Genomic DNA, 19,847 nt, shown 5'->3' with positions numbered 1-19,847 from the left:
CAAGTTCTGGTTACGAAGCAGACATCAGGTCAATTTTTGGGTCTTCACATTCCAAAGATGCATCTCTCATAAGCAGATTCAAGTCAGGGGTCCTGAAAATATTGAACAGCATGGAAGTCCCACCACCACTGAGTGAGTGTCTTTTGTTTTATTTGGAACTTCGGACTTATACCCAGAGTATACATGTTGCATTTTATAAAACATACAAGGCACAAATACCATGTTATTTATATTTTAGACAAACCTACTTATCTTAAAAAAATACCTTTATACCTTTTAAATCTATAGTCAACTCTACATTGATGCAATTAATGATCAAGCCATTAAATTCATAATAATATAAATCAATATATAAAACGGACAAATGTTTTGAAAGTCATCATGCTTCATTCCATGCAGAATTCCCCTTTTTAATTCCCTTTTCTTTTTGCAGTGAGTGGAGAGGAGAGGTCGAACACATCTGTGGGAAGTTCTGCCGACGGTTCATTCAGAAGCAGACATCAGGTCGTCACATTCCAGAGATTCATCTCACACAAGATATGAGTCCAGTGTCCTGAAAATAGAAAACAGCATGGAATTAACACCACCACTGAGTGAGTGTCTTTTGTTTTATTTGGCACTTTCCACAAATACTTACAATCTGGTGTACCGTGACAGTTTTATTATAGCACAAGAGGCACAATTCCCATGTTATTTGTTGTGAGGTGTGACCTGTCAGATATTTTAGACAAACTTTAAATCCTGATTTTGGCATCACCTTTTGACCTTCTTGAAAATTAAACCTATACATCTATAATTTGTGAACTGATTGAATTTGTTGTAAAACAAACTATTGGCTATTTAAAAATAGCTATAAAAAGATAAGAGATTATTGATTTGGCATTCAAACATTTTATGATGTGGAGATAAACTAATTCCATTGTCTCTGTTTTACACAAATTGTCTTTCTTTTTTCATTATTATTAGCTTTTAATATTTTTTTTGCAATATAATTTCATATGGATATTAGTAAAGTGCTATCTAGTGGAAAACTAATTCAAAATCTGTAGTACTGATATTTTGTTCACATACTTGTTCGATGCAATGGGCTACATCATTTGTTTGTTTTTTAAAAAACACTGAAAGTGAATTTAAATGTTTCTTTTTTTTTTTTTTCCAGTGAGTGGAGATGAGCAGTCGGACACATGGTCTGTGGGTAGATCTGCTTACGGTTCATTCACATCACTATCAGGAGCAGACAGTGGTTCGGTTTTTAGCTCATCACACTCCATAGTCTAATCTCACAGCTCAGGATTTAGGTCTTTCCAGCCCATTTCTGACTGTTAAACATTGAAGAACCAAAAGAACAGGATTTGCCCAAGACTTCAAAATATGAGCATAAAGACACTAAAGTGAAGGCTGAATAATCCTGCAATTTTGACATCATGTTTTACTATAACACATACAAAAGAGCTTAAAGTAATAATCAAATGATTCTATAATTGTTCTTTATTTTAAAAACAGAGCAATAGGTCATTTTTGGTGTTATAATATAATACAGATTGACCCAAAATATCACAATTTATCTAGTTTATATACATAATCAGTGTTTCCAAGTACACATTTTTCCAAATGAAGCTTTAAAATCAGGGGTGCCCAAACTCGGTCCTGGAGGGCAGGGTCCTGCAGAATTGGGAAGATTCTAGTATGCCTAGTAGATTAGCTGGTTCAGGTGTGTTTAATTAGGGTTGGAGCTAAACTCTGCAGGACACCGGCCCTCCAGGACCGAGTTTGGGCACCCCTGCTTAAAATAAATGTCTTTCCATGCAGTTGATCAGGATCAGATTGTAGGATCAACCTGTAATCCCTCCCAAAATATTAACAATTTATCCACATCTAGAACAGATTTAGTTGTTTTCCCTAGGCTTAGTAGAGTTAATGATCAAACTCCTCCAATTATTTGTTTCAATTACAGCAGCCAATGTTGTTGTATGTTTGTACAGGCCTGCAAAATAGGGAAATAGTCAGCCTGTTTGCAGTGCTTGTATGCTCATCTCGAATCCAACCTTTTGCTGTCTTTTATTTTGTATGTATTACAAAATATAATGAAGTTACAATAATTTTTCTCTATGCATATTTTTTTTTTAGTTCAAATAATCCTTAACGTTCAGGTATTTGTATAAGTCAGTAACATAAGTGATGTCTATTATATCAGAATAAAGGTATTCTAAAATTTTTTACCAAAAATGCATAAAGGACATGCCACTTTTTAACTTTGTCATGTCTTTGTTACTTTAGATTCCATTGAGACATGTGCCTTCTTGATGACCCACATCAGTTGGAGCCACAAGCACCTTAGAAACAATCCATCTCGAATGTCACTTAATATTCAAACTTATCAAAACTTTGCTTATTACTCCACAATCGTCCAAGGGCATTATAAAAAATGTCAGCCAAATAATCTACACTGTATGAATATATGAAAACTCTTTTTATAGCATTTAATTTCATATTTCAAAAGCCATTAATGATAGCTCTTACATCCAAAAACTGCACATAAATATATTTGTAAAAATGCTCTTGTCCATTTTCATTCAAGAAACCCGATAAATATGCTTTACAGGACTATTTCATTGTCAAACACTATTATAAAGGCAGGACATCCATTTGAGATACAAAACACAACTGAGGTCTTAAACAGAACTCATTTAGCCCCCAAACACCAGCAAATACAGTGAAATGTGTTTAACGTTTCTAAAATTCATAAGTGAAATCCTCTACAGTGATACAGGAAGTGTAAACATCCCAGATGATGTGACCACAAATATAACCCCAAGGCTTTATTTCAAAGCAGATTGATTCTGTTCCATAGTTTCCATGATGACATCTGGTGTGTTTTTAAACTCGTGTCAGGAAGTTCAGGTTGAGGCTGCTGGGGATCTGGACGGTCTCGAGGGCCACAGGTGAAGGATTGAAGGGGAAAGTGACTGGGAAAATGATCTTGGCATCCATCAGTAACTGAGAAGACTCCTTACGATTCTTTAGTAAAGTCTGTGGAGGTTAGAAGGAAGCATTTTACCATTAAATCTAACATATGCTTTAAAACACATTTAAAAACAGTGAGAAATGACTCACCTGTACAGACTTTATGAATAATATAGACACTCTCTCCTCAAACTCATTCACTGGTGTGTACAAGCTGAGGATTTTCACAATCTGTCCGAGAAAGACACAGAACTTCAGAACTGAACTCAAGGTTTTACTTTACTTAAGCTCCATTCAGTGCACGCACGCACGCACCTGTTCAGTGGTGAGAGCAGTGCACATGGTGCAGATGGCCTCTGCATCGTCCTGGCTCTTCTTTTTGATCTGCAGAAGCTGAGCCGCCTGAATCAGAGGCTCCAGAGACTCACGTGCTCCACTGCCCTGAAGATCTTTATCCAGCAACCACTCCTCCAGCTGACATACATTATACCTTATAAGAAGAAAACAATTATAAATTAATTTTAAAAAAGTGTATACAGAATTTTTTTTTTTTTTTAATTTATAGAAATGTAATTATTTATAATTTTTATATAAACAAAATTAAAATGGATATCATTTTTTATATTTATAATATATATAATTTTATTTATACTTATACAAAATTATATATCATTTTGTATTAATAGTGTAAACATTGCACAAAAATATGTACAAACATAAATAATAATAAAACACTCCAGTGAAATGTTATTTTATAGAATTAATTATAATTTTATCATTTTAACAAGTTTAAAAAAAATTATTGAAAAGTTTAAGCTATTTTAGATAAACAATTAAACCATACACACACACACAGGCTTATTTACTGGTATAAAATGATATGAATCTTTTTTTTTTCTCCCTAAATTATGATCACCATTTTTTTTAACCCACAATACCCTATTTAAAAACTGAGAAATGACTAACCTGCACAGACTTTATGAATGATATATGTGGCCTCTAGTGGTCAGTACCTGATCTGCAGGCCTTTACTCCAGGAGCACATGTCCTTGCGGAGCAGTAAGTTGTTGAGTGTGACAGAGCAGATGACGTAGAACTGCTGTTTGATGACCTGTCGGACCAGATCGGTGTCGTTGCCGTGCTGAAGCAGTGTGTAATAAAACACATCCAGCTGCTTCAGAATGGAGTCCAGCGAGTGAGAGCTCTCCTCATGGACACTGGACGTGCGCTTCCTCATTCCTGTGGGCTTCACGCCCATCACACCCTGAATGGTCTCCTGCTCCAACATGGCTGGTGCTAGAATGAGGAAAAGAGGGAATGATCAAGCAGAGAGTGTATATTAAATATGAAAATATTTTAACCATAGGATGGAGCGTTACCAATCATGGGGTGTAAAATGTTTTCTATGACCCTGATGAGCTGCTGGTAGATCTGAATAGCCAGATCACTCAGAACCTGCCGGTACTCCGACAGGTCAAAGTTTGTCAGACAGTGTTTGTTCTGCTGAGGCGTGTTGTGCTTTGTGTACGCCTAAAAGAGGTAAGGAAGAAATAAATCATAGGTCAGCATTCATACAGCAGTAAATAATTAAAGGGGTTATATGATGCGATTTCAAGTTCTCCTTTCTCTTTGGAGTGTTACAAGCTGTTTAACTCTCAAAACCAAAGAGATATTCTATATAAAAGTTAAGACTTGACCATGCCCTCTTAAAACGGCTCATTCAAACACACCCCCACGTCTACATCATGGTGTGGGAAGATTTGCCAAACACCGCACAAATGTATACGCGATGAAAGGAGGCAGAACTATTATTCTCGCAGTAGTATTGTTGCTGCCGCCGGCGCCATGTCGTGGAGATGCCGTTTCTCATTGTGAAAGCGAAAGTACTTTGTTTGTGCTTCCAAAAGAGGACACAACTAGAAATGAGTGGTTAAGTTGTATTTACAACACTGTTCCAGAACAGTTCAACCCAAATATTAGAGTGTGTGCAGCGCATTTTAAGGAGGACTATTTCCTGAACCTGGGGGTAGCCTCAGCCTGCCAGCTGTGCACAAAGGCTGTTTCTATAAAGTGAGGCAATTCCAACTTTGCAAGGATAGTCTGGTGCTTCTGACTCACAGCCTGTAAGTATGTTTTCTTATTTAAAGAATTTGCCACTGACTATTTAAAACGTGAGTTTTGAGCAGTGTAGAGTAGTACTTGTTTGTCGTTTCTACGATCACAAATGCAGACATGGTAATGTTTATGCGGCGCGATGCAACGTGACGCGTAAAAAGACAGTATAAGTTATTATAGTCAGTAATTATGTCCCCACTGGATGCAACAAATGCCTCGTTTATAATGGGTGCTGGGACACGGCATCACAATACGGTAAGGTGGCGTAACATTTCCGTCACACACTTGAGGTATTTGGCCAGCTATCCAGTGCGTTATGATTGACCAATCAGAGCACGCCTCGCTTCTCAGAAGCACAGAGGAGCAACAATAATGTACAGTATTTGAAAAATAATGTGTTTTTTGAACCTTAAACCGCATAAACACATTGCATTACACCAAATAATGTTATTTTTAGCAACGTCATATGACCCCTTTAAAAATATAACAGTAAAAACATGCAGAGGCACTGTTCCAAACTTTTCTTCCTACTCTCAACATTTGCAGCTTGCTTCATCACAAAGCTAAAGGTTTTAGCATATTTTTTTTATCAGAATCCTCTAATGTACCGTCAAAAAGAACCTCAAATAAGTAAACTGAAATTTACAAGTAACACTGATTTGTCACAATGCATTCTGGGATTGCATTTCTTATGAAGGACTTGTTTGGTCAGGATGAGATATTTAATAAATGCTGCTGCCATTTATTTGCTATTTTTTTGGGAAAACTCTTCATGCTATGAGTGCATTACTGATTCCTAAAATGCTGTCTAGGTAGGCAAAGCACGAGGGTTTGAAATGCAGCACACAGCCTACCTCCTCTCCACTGTACTGCCTCAGGCAATGTAAAAAGCGACAGGTGTTTGCCAGCCAGAAGGAAATGGTTTCAAAATCTCCACGTTTCTGCAAACATAAGTTATTATATTACTTGCAAAAAGTTCACAGCATGTTTTGTCAGATGTTTCATTGAAATAATCTGGACAACATTTTTCATTTTAAGATGGTTCACTATCATCTCAGTTTGTATTCCAACATTTCCTGACTGAGAGTCTCTCACCTTCAGCACGTTCTTGATGGTGTTGATGGAGGAGTTCAGCAGGGTGGAGACCCGCTGGTCGTCATTGGCGTAGTCAGCGTGCCGCAGACACATGAAGAGAATGAAAGCAGGAAGACCTGGGAGCAGATTCACCGCCACACCTCGGGGTTTGAGCTCTGTGGATAAACGTTCAAAATGACTGAAAATCACTCTTTTTAATGGAATACAGCCTACAGCAAAGAAATTCAGTGTCCATTTGTTCAACTTTCCTTTCATCTATGAATTGGTGAATGCAAAACTATGTATCTATATACATGTGTATTTTTTAGTCTCTCTGTTGACATTAATGCTGTTCAGATCACCTATGATGAGTATCTTGAACAGTTTGCTCTCATCTTCTCTCCTGTACTCCAGCATGCCCTGGAAATCCCTCTCTTTGCGAACGATACTGACTGTGCGACCGCTCTCACCACCCATGTTCTCTGGAGAGGACTGCTCGAAATGAACACCTGCTGCCACCACCAAAATAATATTAATACTTTCCAAATTCAAATAATCTTGGAGTGCCACTCCTACAGAAATTCATGTGACAATTCATCTACAAAACTAATTTGAAAGCATTAAAGCATACACCTCACATTTTGAAGGTTTCTAAGATAAAAATAAAGATGAATTCAGTATCCTAACTTGAATGATAGTATTAATATTTTTGTATTTAAAATGAGATGTCGTTACCCTCAGCCTCCCCAAACTTTTTCATGTATATTTTCAGGTGTTTCTTTAGTTTGCGGACCATTTTGTCCTGTTTCCCCATCTGCTCCAAGAGGTCCTAGAATTTACAGAATTAATTTTAATACAGAAGAACGTTTACTATGATATACAACAATGTATATTTGTCATTGTTACCATATTTTGATGCGTGAGGCGACTGATCTCGTGCTGCAGGCTTGCTTGTATTCGAGCATCTTGTGGTAGCTCCAAGCTGTCTGAAAGCATCTGCTGCTGATGATTAAGCTCCGCCCTTATCTTCTGAAGCTCCGCCCTCAAACCCTCCACCTCCTTCTCATGGGACTGTCCCTGAGTTTGCAACTGTGACTCTAGAATCCTGTAAAGAGAGAGAGATATATTAAAATATCACCCAAGATATAGACTAAGCCAGTGTTATTTTAGTATCACTGATATACTGTTAGTTTTTGTTAATATTTTGAATTCAATTTTATTTTTATATTTTATAGTTTTCATTTTTATTTTGGTTAAAGTTTTAATAATTTTGTTTTGTTGTCTATTGTTTTAGTTGATGATAACCCTATACTAAACCCTTTTAGTGCATATGATACGATTTTCTTGATCATTTTTAAAACTTTTTTTTTTTTTTTTTTTTTTTACTATTTCCTTCTACACAAATGATGTGTTTTCATCAATATTCCGTAAAAAAAAAAAAACACCACAGCTCACGCTATTTTTCCTAAAGGGGGCATTTAGCCCCTTTGTTTACCAATATAAAAAGACGTTTCCAATAAAAAAAAGAGGTTTTGGATGGCGTGTGAAATTAGTGCACGCGAGAAAGTGTCTTTGTACATTAAATCTATTTTATTTGACCTGTTAGTTTCCTTCAGGCTCTCATAAGCCATCCAGAGTTCTCCATCCTCATTGAGCTCATGAAGGTCCAGTGTGGGGGATCTGTGAGAGAAAGAGACACGAGTGACTTCCATTATATGGATGTATGCATGTTACAGCGTGATCATGAGTAGGATGACTGTAAATACAAATTTCAGAAATATAAAAGATGCTGTACCTGCTGGAGTCACCTGAATCTCCTTCAGTTCCTATTTCCTGAAAAAGAAATGTACATATACATTAATTGAAAATAATGTGACCTAATTTATAAGATTTTCATATATGGAATGTCAAATGGCTGAAAAAAAGTTTGTACACTACCTTATGTTTAAATGCCTCATGGTTGACCAGTTGAGAGCGCAAAATGAGCACTTCCTCCTTTCGCATTTCAAGCTCTTCAGTGGTGGAGTTGAGCTGTTCCAGGAGCACGTTATATGCCCGACCTCCAGGGGATGCCACCTTTGACCCCGACCCCTTACTGAGGGACTGACGGAGCTCCTGCAGATCTTTCTTCAGCTTCTTATTGTCAGACTCCAGCTCCTGACGCTGTAAGCACATCACAACACACACCTAAATATTTATCTGATTGCATGAAAGACAAGAGACAAGTTTATTTATGGTGTAAAAATAGTGTGTTTTGTTACCTTTAGAGCCTCGTAGTCTCTCTCAGCCCCTAACACTTTCCGACAATCTTCCAGTTCCTGAAAACACAGAGAAAGAATATGCATGACTTCCAGTACATGATAACAGAATTGAACAAGATTTGCTTGATTTTGGTCCTTACTTTGGTTTGTTCCAGTTGTTGCTGCTCTTCCTTGGTGTCCATCTCACCCTGCAGGTCCATCTTCTCCTTCTCCAGGTCAGCGACTCTCCTCTGCAGCTTCAGCAGCAGGGACACATCAGCTGCCATCTGCCCAGCATCCTACACGCACCAAACACAGCTGTCATATCAGAAAATCTAGGTGAAACTCAGGAGTCACACAGCCTTTGGAAACAGACCTCTCTTTCCAGTGAGCTGACCTCTGACCCTGTGAGCACAGAGCTGTGGACGCTCTGTGATTGGCTGCTGCTGTAGCCAGAGTCGGCTCTGTTATGACCAGGTTTAGAGAGCTCCTTTTTAGAAAGATTGGTAACACAAAATATGTTACAATATAAAAAATTTGAAAATGCTATTGTATTAGAAAAGTGGTCGGAAAACCGTTTTCTTACTACAGCCACCTCTTTTTCTGATCTCAGATCAGCGTAGCGCTCCTCCAGCTTCAGGTGCTCGGTCAGAAGGTTCTGGTAACGGAAGCGTTCCTCATTTAGCTGTGCTTGAAGGTGCTCTGTGACGTCCTCATGGGTCGACTCTGACTTCTCTGTTTAAGACAATGCAGATGACAACTGCTACATGACTTTCTTGGTATGTAAATCCAGTTTTGTACATTGATAACCACTATAAAAAGCTTGGCAGATAAACATATCCACAGGTCAAGTAACTAACAGTGAGATGAATAGGACTGCTAAAGAGTAACTTCCTCCACAAGGAATACAGATACTCTTGCCCAAGCCCTCACCAATCACAACAGTACTAGTTAAAAGGTTGGAGCTTTCCTGAACCAAGTCAAAACAGCGTGAATGCACCTTTTATCTGCTGCTCCTGCTCCTGGATCAGTCTGTTCATCTCATCTTTCTCACTCTTCAGCAGTGTGTTCTTCTCATTCAGTTCAGCAACCATCTGCAGACAGCAGTTAGATGATTGATCACAGTTTTTTTTTTTTCAATAAATTATGATATTCAAATTCTATACTATTCTAAAGTAAATAATTAAAAAAAATATTCATTTTGAGAAAACAAATAAATAAACCTCTTTGTTCTTCTCCAGCTCCTGACGGACCAGTCCCAGCTCCTCCTGTAATGATGTCACCAGGTCTCCACGGTGACGGGACTCCTCTTTTGCCTCTTGAAGAGTCTTGAGCTGCACATGCGACTTCTCCAACTCCGTGGCACTGTGGCTCTCCATTTGTCTAATTTGCTCGGAAAGCTCTCGGTTCTCCTTGTGCTAATGATACATTCAAACATTCTGTAATTCAAACACGGATTCCTCCCTAGATATCAAAACAGATGAAGATGAAAGAGACAGAAGATACCTGCTCATCCAGTTTCCTCTGCAGCTGCATGATCTTGTTCTCCATGCCGAAGTTGAGCTTCTTGTAGTGCTCAACCGATTTGGCTTCAATCTTGAGTTTCTTGAGTTCTCGACGGGCCAGCATCCTGCGCACGCAACACTGCAGATACACTATAGCCCGCTTGATGCGACGGAAACGCCAGCGGGCCAGGAAGCCACGCACCCAGCGCTGGATCAGTAAAGCCTTGTGCTCAAACACCAACTGAGCAAGAAAACAAGATGACAAGCTCTTTAAAAGTTGCTTTCATCCCCAGTCCAACATGAAAGCATTTGCAACCCATGTTACTTCCATTATGTAACATTCCTTATTGAAACAGTGTAGAGAGAATTTGACTGTGAATCATGGGAATATATACTAGAATGGTACTAAATAAGGTCAATTTATTTCATGTGAGTTTTGAGCTGGAGATTTCATAAAACAAAAAAATGTTAAAAAAACGACTGATCTCTTGGCTGAAAATCAAAATCTAATTCAATTCTAAAGTTTGAAAAAACATTTTCAAAAAGTCAGATTTTTATATATAATTATTGTAAAAGTATAATATATTTTTATAATATATAATTATATAATGAAATGAATTAAAACAATGAAAATTCTGTCATTAATTACTCACCCTCATGTTGTTCGTGTAAGCACCCTTGCTGTCTATGGAGGGTCTGAGAGCTCTCAGATTCCATCAAAAATATCTTAATTTGTGTTCCGAAGATGAACGAAGGTCTTGCGGGTTTGGAACGACATTAAGGTGAGTATGACAGAATTTTCATTTTTGGGTGAACTCTCTCTTTAAAACTATTATTTATTATGAAACAGAATTCCTGGTGCATGACATCATATCCTGTTTCATAAATTTGCAACGGGCTCTGAAATAATTAGACCGCCACTTTAAATGCATGAAAATTAGCATTTCTCTGTACTAAGAAATAGCTGTACTCATTCCTGAAAGCCTGATTCTTTTTTCCTCTTGCGCATTTATAAATTTGTGATTACAAGCCTAGATATTTAACTGCTCTGCTACACCACAAAAATCTTACAAACGTACCCGTTTGTACTCCAGTCTGGCTGTATAGCCGCGCAATAACCTCTGAATGAGAACCGCTGCTGCTTTCTTTCGCAGGAACTGTCTTCTGGCTGCCCACATGCGTGTATACTTCTGGAAGATCACTGCGGCCCGCGTCCTTCTCAATGTCTTGCACAAGCTAAACGAGAGAAGATAAAACACACTGTTAGTTTAGTTTCCAACCAATAACTGAATTACAATTGGTCTCAATTTACGTTTGATTCATGTCACAAAGTTAATCTACAACATTTGTGTGTGAGACGCACCATCGAGCCTGGTGTCCTCTTGTGTATTTCTGCAAGGTAATGGCCGCTTGGCGAATACGCAGGTATTTCTTGCGGGCAAGCCAGCAGCGGATGGTTTTTTGGATGTGGATGCAGGCCGTACGGAGTTTGTCAGCCCTCAGCTTTTCCAGGTAAGCCACCTGTCCAGCCCTGAAGAAGATCTTTGTTTTTCCAAACTGGTATTTATCTTTGTTCTGCAGAGAGGTGACAAAGTAACATTAGACTGTTTAAAAACATCTCAACCTCAATCAACCTAAACTGGTTTGTAGGATGTTTTGCATGGTTTAGAGGGGTTTTGGGTACTTTTCAACTGAGAGATCAGCTTAAACCAGCCTAGGTATGGTTTGTATGTTCTGCTTATGTTTAGAAAGAGAAGTGTGATACCTGCACAAGCCGTTCTAGAACACTCTGGCAGGTCAACTTCCTGTCTGAGAGGATTTCTTTCTGCCTCATTAGAACACGATAGCGGCTGAAGAACTCTTGATAAGTCCACCTGACCAGAAGGAGGCAAAGATGTATTAAAACACAAACAGATGCCAAATCATTTAAGGCATTTAGAGCTGGATTAGCAGAACTAAACTTAGTAGTAATTTTAAACTTGATTAGAATAATGTTAATAAGGGTTTTTACTGGCTATTCTGTTATTAGATTGCCAGTTCAAAATTGTTGATTAGTGCTTTTGATTTTTTCACATCTGATTGGTTCCCTTGAATTAGTCGCAGCCAATCAGATTCCAAGCAGAAGGGACACTGGGAAGACATGCGAGTTATTGAATTAGCACCTGGAAGGGAAGCCTGCGGCTGAGATGCGAATGGTCTCGAGGACTCCACACGCTCTGAGCTGCTGAACGGCTCGATGGGGGTCCATCCTACAGACAGAGAAGAGAAGAAACTATAGTTATCCGTATTACATAATGGTGGATTATCTCTGAACTCGGCTTACTGACATGAAGGGGGCTTTAACGTCATTTGGTTTGATGCAGCGCACATAGTGTGGGGTGGTGGCGTTCAGTGTGTCCATAAGCAGGTGCAGAGAATTCCGGAACTTAAAACGGGAGGAACAAAAGCATCAGACAAACGACACTGTGATTTTCTGGGAAAAGATTTGGGTGGATAATATCTGTTTCAATAGCGCAAAGCAGCGATCGCCCACATTTTCAGTAGCCTAGTTATGGAAGCATTTCTCCCATTCATGTTCTCCATGATTTATAGAGGAATAGTATATGAAAATGAGGGAAAATGACAAAGGTACAAGACTGTCAAGACTGAGACAATGAACTACAATTACATAATGCATTGCTAATGACATAATGGAATCAAATACAATGAAACTAAATAAAAAACTACAAACTTATTATCATTTACTTTAAGAAGTTTGGAGCAAGTAAGATTTTTATTTATTTTGTAAAACAAGTCTCTTATGCTCATCAAGGGTGCATGTTTATTTGATAAAATACAGTAATATTGTAAAACCGTATTATTAAAAATATTTTTGTCTATAGTAATATATTTTAAAATGTAATTTAATATGCTGATTTGGTGCTCAAGAAACATTTCTTATCATCAAGGAAGAAAACAGTGATAAATTTCTGCAAGATTCTAGAATAGAAAGTTAAAAAGAAGAGCATTTATGTGAAATATTTTTTGTAACAATGTAAAAGTCTTTGTCACTTCTGATCAATTTAATGCATTCTGGCTAAAAAGAAGTATTGTTTTTTAAATCTCACCCAAACATTTGAATATATTTGACTATTAAACCATTTTTTTTTTTTTTTATATATAACATCTGAGCTCACAGTCAGTCTAGTCTTAAAAGGTTTATTGTTATTCTATAATCAATTAATGGAAATAAATGGGGTTTTACTTTCAGAGCCTTACTGTTTCAACAGTTCAGAGGAGAATGAGTAACAGTGATGGATCTTGGCTTTGTTGGTCAACTCTAACCTGCAGTCCAACCGATTTCCTGTGCTCCCTAAAAGACTGGGTGGACCGTCCAACCTTGGCACGACTAGATGGTGCTGTGGTGCTTGGAGCTGCAGGTGTTTCCTCATCCTGGAAGAGCTCAACCAATAAAGCAAACTGTGAGAAAACAAGAGAGCCTTTATAAGAGAGCGATATGCTACTTGTGCCAATTACACTCTAGACCAGTGGTTCTCAACTGGTTACTTGCATTTAACACTAATCCATGACCATAACCAATCCATGTTTTGGGTTGCAACCCACCAGAGCAAAAATCCTCTCTGAGAATCCAAGATGTTCATGAACCGAACAACAGGTGGCGATACTTATCTCAAGACATGTCGAATCATAAATCTATTTCTAAGTCACTGAGGGAGTAGAGAATAACATTTCGCAAGCTCAAACACGTTCCTGGTTCTCATTTCGACTGTGCAGAGCACAGGATGCTGTATTTCTGTGCCAGAAAAATGTTAGTGGGCTATGCTGAGGCGAACACACCTTACTAGCCTTCAGCACATTAATTTGTTCTTCATTGACTGTGTCTTTATTTTTCTCCAGAAATCCATCACACTGGTATTCAACCTAAAACAGAAATCGAGAGAGATAAAATGGGATGGACTCTTAGGAATTTCTGTATGAGCACACAATAAATGCATATTTTTCCTCCATGTACCTTGTCTGCAAAGTGCAGTATGAAGAAGGCTTTGTTAGACATGCGCGGCTTCTCAAAGTGAGAGCTTTTCTTTAGGTGAGTGTTGTACAGCTTTTGCGCCCATGATTCATCTGAACCTTTTGGCATCTGAAAGCATCAAATCAAGAAATTTAAGAAGTTTATCACAAAAAAATTGCTTATTATATAACATTTATGGTTTAATAATGTTTTTTACAGTGCATTCTTCATCTAAAAGATCTAGCAAGCCCATCTTGGCCTCGATCAGGTTGATGCATGGCTGGTTGTCGTAGAAATCGATGAGCGTCCATGGTATCTGCTCCTTCATGTACTCCTCCTGCTCCAGTTTGAACACGTGCTGGAGGGAAATGCTTTCTGTGAGTCGAGATGTGCTTGGACATGACTGATAATTTTGTGAATTCTGGAGCAGCTGACACATGTTTGAAAATGCTGACCATGTTAAACTGCTGCTGGAGCTTCTCGTTGGCGTAGTTGATGCAGAACTGCTCGAAGCTGTTCACCTCGAACGTCTCAAACCTGGGCACAACAGTTCACCTCATTTTCCTGCAACTGTTTTTTTAACATCAATAAAGAATGAAGATGAAATAATAGCACTGCACCCACCCATAGATGTCTAGGACACCGATGAAAGAGTGCGGTTTGGAGGAAGTGCTCAGGGCCTTGTTGACCTGACTGACGATCCATGAGAAGAGCTTGGCGTAAATGTGTTTTGCAAGAGCGTCACGGCCGTTTATGGCTTCCGATTGGGTAACAGGCTTGTTTAGGGTTTCTGTGGCAGTCTTGAGTTTTTTATGGCACAGCCAGTGAGCCATGGTCTCGTATGACACCTCAGTGAGGTCACAAAACACTGCCAGGTGGCCGCTTTCATCCTGGACACAGTGTGAACAACATAGTGTGGAATCAATGTATGAACATGCAAAATGCATAAAGAAACCATTCATTCTTGCATACTCAATGCGACTTACAGAGGTGCAACAACTAGATGATCCTCTCTCCTTCACCTCCACATTCCCCAGATGAAGAATGGCTGACAGGATTTGGAATAAACCCATTTGGTGTGCCTCAGTAATTCCTGGAATCAATCAGCAGATAGCGGCACGTTTGTTGTTGTACGACTACACTAAGAGTATGTGAAGAAGCATTAAAAGGGGAATGTCATGAGGAATCTAATTGTCCTTGATCTTTTTAGATAAAGAGCTTTATGTACTATGAAAATATAATTTAATTTAATCCATGTTTACACATTAACCATTGCTACTGGACATTCAGAAACCTGGCCAGTCAAATCATGGATAGGTAATAAGGATAAAATAAAAGTAAAATAAAAATATGATAAATTAAGTAATTATAAGGAAAAGAAAAATGAATAAAAATAAATAAAATAAACGAAATAAAATAAAAATAGAAATACACTAAATATTAAATAAAAAAAAATAAAAAAACTATAAATAAATTAATTAAAATAAACATAATACAATACCATTAATACAATACACAATAAACAAAAAAATTAATGTAAAAATCAATCAAATAACATAAAATAATGTTACCCGTTTATCATTCTGATAATAAGTTAAGACAGTAAAAGAAGGACATATAGGTGTACAAAAAAAATACATGACACATGGAAAAGTAAGATATTCCTACCCAGCAGAGAAAAGGCTTTCCTTGTGGCTTTCATCTCCTTCAGGTCGTTCACTCCCTCGATGATGGGACTTCTGCCTTGGTTAGTGTAGGGAAAGTCATCAGCGCTACCTTAAGAGAAAGACTGGTTACTGAAGAAAAGGAGTCCACCCTGAGGGGAAGTGGTGAACGGATTTATTTCCTATAAAATATCATCTGTCGGTTGACCTAAAACCTACAATAACAACATCTATACCCGTTATAACCCAGTCAAATTAAAATGCCAATGGGCTACTTGACTGTTAATTACACAATGCAGAGTAGGTATCATACCTAACTTGAGAAGTTTAAATTCAGGTAAATGGGCACAAGCACAGAGCTGATAGAAGATGTGATAGTTTCTCTCCTCACATGCCTAAAACAGGAAACAGAAACTTCAAGTCAAGTGATATTTCCACAAATACATCAGATTTTATATTGATTTGATATTATAGCAACAATGTTTTATATTACTATAATCAATGGTGATTCGTTCAAACTCTTTAAATAAATAAAATATTTAGTGGAGACGAATGAGCAGAAGACTAACCTGAAACACCACTCTAGACTTTTCCAGAAGGTACGTCCTCATGTTGGCTCCAATGATGTGGTGTTTCCTGTCAAATCCAATCTCAATGTACTTCCCAAAGCGACTGCTGTTGTCGTTTCTCGTCGTCTTGGCATTTCCTATAGCCTACAGACAGATGAAGCGTCAGTATGAGGAGTTTTTTTGGAAGCGATCTAGATCTGTTTTGGAGTTTTACAGGCTAGCAGAGGCTAGCTAGTTAAATGCTATCATACCTCCATGATGGGGCTGGACGCCAGCACTTTCTCCTCCACGCTGGACTCAGCAGAGGAGCCACTGACTGTGGCGAAGTAACGCATGGCGTATTTAGCAGAAACGGTCTTCCCTGCACCAGATTCTCCGCTCACAATGATGGACTGATTTTTCTCATCTCTTACAGGAGGAAAAGGAGAGATTGTATTGTAATTGCCATATATTATGGATATTTTTAGATAAACTCTATTATTTGAATCTCTTACTATTGCAAAAAGGTGTGTGCACATACCTGGCCATCTGTTTATAGGCCTCCTCTGACACGGCAAAGATATGAGGGTCAATATCACCCATGTTCTGCCCACTGTAAGCATTGATGATATCTGATCCATATATTGAAAGACTTTCATATGGATTGATGGCAACCAGGATGATTCCTATTTTTATTTTAAAACAAATAAATGATTAGATTTTTAAAACTTCTGGGTTAAAGGTCAGACTGAATTATAACACGTTTTCAGACTCTTTTTTTAAAGTTTGCATACTGCATGCAAAACAGACTAATCTAAGAACAGGAGTCGATAACTCAAAGTCTTATGAGCTGTGCAGTACAGATGACACAAGCTCTGCTAGGCCATATTTTATGGTTCATATTCACTAGTAATATCTGCTGCACATGGGAGATCCAAAGTCTACAGGTCAACGCCCAGAAAAATAAAATATGCAATTTAATTAAGTAATTTACAATCAATTAAATAAAAACTACTTAAAATATGAAACTAACAGAAAATATATATATATCAAACATAGACATAAACTGAACTGAATTGAAAAGTCAATGCAAAGTCAATGCTCAGAAATAAAAAAATATAATAATAAAATAAAATAAGTGAAATATTTAAAAATCAGATTACATAAATAAAATAACAAAATGAATTAATCTGAATTAAATAACATTAAAAATTATATTAAATAAAAAATATATATTTTTAGAAATTTTAAATAAGTAACTAACAGACTACAGAAAGAACAGACTCAGACATACTGCTTTCATCCTGACATTGAAATGAACAGAAAAGTCTGATCTATGATTTTAATATATCTAATAAGCAATGTCAAACAACACTTTGATTACCGCAGTAGGTGTAGATGAGTTTGGAGTCTGTGAATCGGACCCGGAGGTTGTGCAGAACGGCCGGTTCATGGAGGTAACTGAGAGCCGTGAGGTCGTTCTCGCCCACCAGGATGTCCGGGTTACAAAGATGAGGCAGAACACCACTCTTTGGGTCCAACTTGTACTCAAACTCCTGCGAAAAGATACTAGAGTTCAGCTGAAGCTACTGTGGAGAATTAAAAATGCTCTTAAACTGAATCTATTGCCTTGTCCTATAAACCTCTACAGTATGTGCATTTATGTGTTTGCTTTTCCTGCCATGAGCTCTACTGTCTACAAGCTGTTCATTAAACCCAGAATACTCCTTTAATGTAAAACAAGTTAATTCATCAGATGCACACACACATCTTAAATGCCAGTTATGTTGTGGTTAAATATGCAAAAAGCTTGGGGTATAACTGACACACTTGCAGGAGATAAATTTAGAGGACATTTACCTCAGGAAAACCACAAGCTAAACTACAGATACTCTTCTTTGGCCTAGTGACTGCACACCAGTTTTCACCAGTGAAAAAATAAAAATAGAGGGAACAGCAATGAGTGAAGGAATATGCTGGAATTGGAACTCCACACCCATTATTGTTTCCACTAAGTCTGACTCAACTCTGCCTCAAACTTGACTCAGTGCTGACTCAAGCAGTCCTCAAAAGCTTTAAACCACCTGATCGGGACAAATTTATGTCATGTTTTCCCTTCATACCCATGTTGGATGGGTAAACTGGATCTTAACCTATTACAAAACAGGGTGTATGTGAAAAAACTGTGATACTCTCACCGACTCATCCTCCAGCTGAAGATGTAGGACAGTGTCTCCAGGCTTGTAGTCTTTGGTGAGCTCTGCTGATCTCCACACCTCTGTGGTGTCTGGGATCCAGACTCGAGCAAACTGCAGGCGGTCAACATCAAGTTAGAATGAGTAGCATTATTTTTTAAATGCAATTCGAAGCAAATATAAAATGGTTTAAGTAATCAAATGATTAAAATTAATACATTATTTTATTACACTATTTTTTTTTAATCAAACGTGATTGTTTTATCGATGCATTCATATTTAAAACAAGAATTACATATTACTTTTAGGTTTAAATAATGTGAAAATGTATCATTTATCTAAACTTAGAGATGCAACTCAGATATTTATTTGTTTATTTTTGCTTTTCTTTCAACTTCGATCGAGCATCTGATTGCTTTATCAATGCATTCACGGTTTAAACAATAAATTAAATATTATAAAATGCTCCAATTTACCTAAAATAAGAGATGCAAACCAGATTAAAGTTAATTTTCCCCTAACTTTAATCAAGCATCTGATTGTTTTATCAATGCATTCCTATTTAAAACAAAAAATTAAATATTATTCTTAAAATAAAAATAGATCTGCAGATATACCTGAAATAAGAGCTGCACCTCAGATTAATATATTTTTGGGCTTTTCTTTCAACAAGCATCTGATTGTTTTATCAGTGCATTCATATTTAAAGCAGGAATTTAACACGTTCATTGTTTGTTTGAATAATGTCCGTTGATTGTTTGATAATTAAACAAAAAAAATAAGCCTTTTTAAAGTTCCCCACAAAAAAGTGCTGTAAGTGTGGACTGTTTGGAACAATGTTGCATGTTTCCGCTGCTCAGATGAGAAAGTAGCGGGGTTTAAACTCTCATACCTTCGAGTACAGCTCCGGCGCTGCCATTGGGCTCTGCCTGGACTCCCGTTACTCCAGAAACATAGCAACTCTCTGCATCTGCTGCGACTTTTAGAAAACAGACATTGAGAAACGCCTTGGCTGGTAGTGTGGAGGTGTGACAGCCGCCGGGGAAATACATTGAGTGGCACAGTTTAACTAATAGCTGTTTCCAATGGAACATGCTGTATTTCTCCGCCAGGGGGCGCTTGGTGGCTCAATAATCCTCCATTAAACCACATTTAAATCTCAGGATGATTTTTGTCTCGCTGGAAACATGTGCACACAAAATAGTGTAATCATTTAATTCCATTAATTATCCAGACAAACATCTGGCATACAAATGAAAACTCGTGCTGGTATTTCATTCGCTCGATTAAAAATGAAAAACAATCAGCTAGTAATCACAAACAAATATGATTGGTCCGTCCTGACCACCGCTGAGAAAAGTAACACGTGACAACGGATAAATTTCGGGAAGTATAATACTGTTTAGTATTATTGTAATATATAATAAAACATTATTTCTATTCAACTTCCGGGCCACCATACCCCACCCATTTCACGTTTCATGTTCATTTTTCCCGTTTGTTGTCTTTCTATGTGCCAATCATTTTCAAGAC

At 37.7% G+C, this 19,847-nt stretch overlaps 1 protein-coding gene across 1 annotated transcript; it reads right to left on the bottom strand.

Moving 5' to 3' along the window:
- Positions 1 to 1,165: 1,165 nt before the first annotated feature.
- myo5ab (myosin VAb) lies at positions 1,166 to 19,282 on the bottom strand. Its single transcript, XM_079412353.1, has 40 exons — positions 19,207 to 19,282; positions 18,318 to 18,428; positions 17,504 to 17,675; positions 16,661 to 16,805; positions 16,392 to 16,548; positions 16,141 to 16,284; positions 15,885 to 15,966; positions 15,576 to 15,683; positions 14,894 to 15,000; positions 14,532 to 14,797; positions 14,363 to 14,444; positions 14,125 to 14,265; positions 13,911 to 14,036; positions 13,736 to 13,819; positions 13,223 to 13,357; positions 12,226 to 12,323; positions 12,061 to 12,147; positions 11,664 to 11,772; positions 11,262 to 11,473; positions 10,978 to 11,134; positions 9,900 to 10,139; positions 9,617 to 9,811; positions 9,394 to 9,487; positions 8,983 to 9,128; positions 8,770 to 8,883; positions 8,555 to 8,692; positions 8,415 to 8,471; positions 8,092 to 8,316; positions 7,949 to 7,986; positions 7,753 to 7,833; positions 7,060 to 7,258; positions 6,889 to 6,982; positions 6,516 to 6,662; positions 6,175 to 6,329; positions 5,934 to 6,020; positions 4,344 to 4,494; positions 3,978 to 4,260; positions 3,280 to 3,454; positions 3,115 to 3,195; positions 1,166 to 3,030 (listed from the first exon to the last, which is right to left on the bottom strand). Exons 1-40 carry the CDS (start codon positions 19,231 to 19,233, stop codon positions 2,878 to 2,880), a joined length of 5,403 nt encoding a protein of 1,800 aa, XP_079268479.1. The 5' UTR covers positions 19,234 to 19,282; the 3' UTR covers positions 1,166 to 2,877.
- Between the last annotated feature and the right edge of the window lie 565 nt (positions 19,283 to 19,847).

Source organism: Barbus barbus (genome assembly GCF_936440315.1).
Source record: "Barbus barbus genome assembly, chromosome: 48".
Classification (NCBI taxonomy): Eukaryota; Metazoa; Chordata; class Actinopteri; order Cypriniformes; family Cyprinidae; genus Barbus; species Barbus barbus.
The sequence above is the reverse complement of the archived record's forward strand: the minus strand, read 5'-3'. Positions and strand labels throughout refer to the sequence as shown.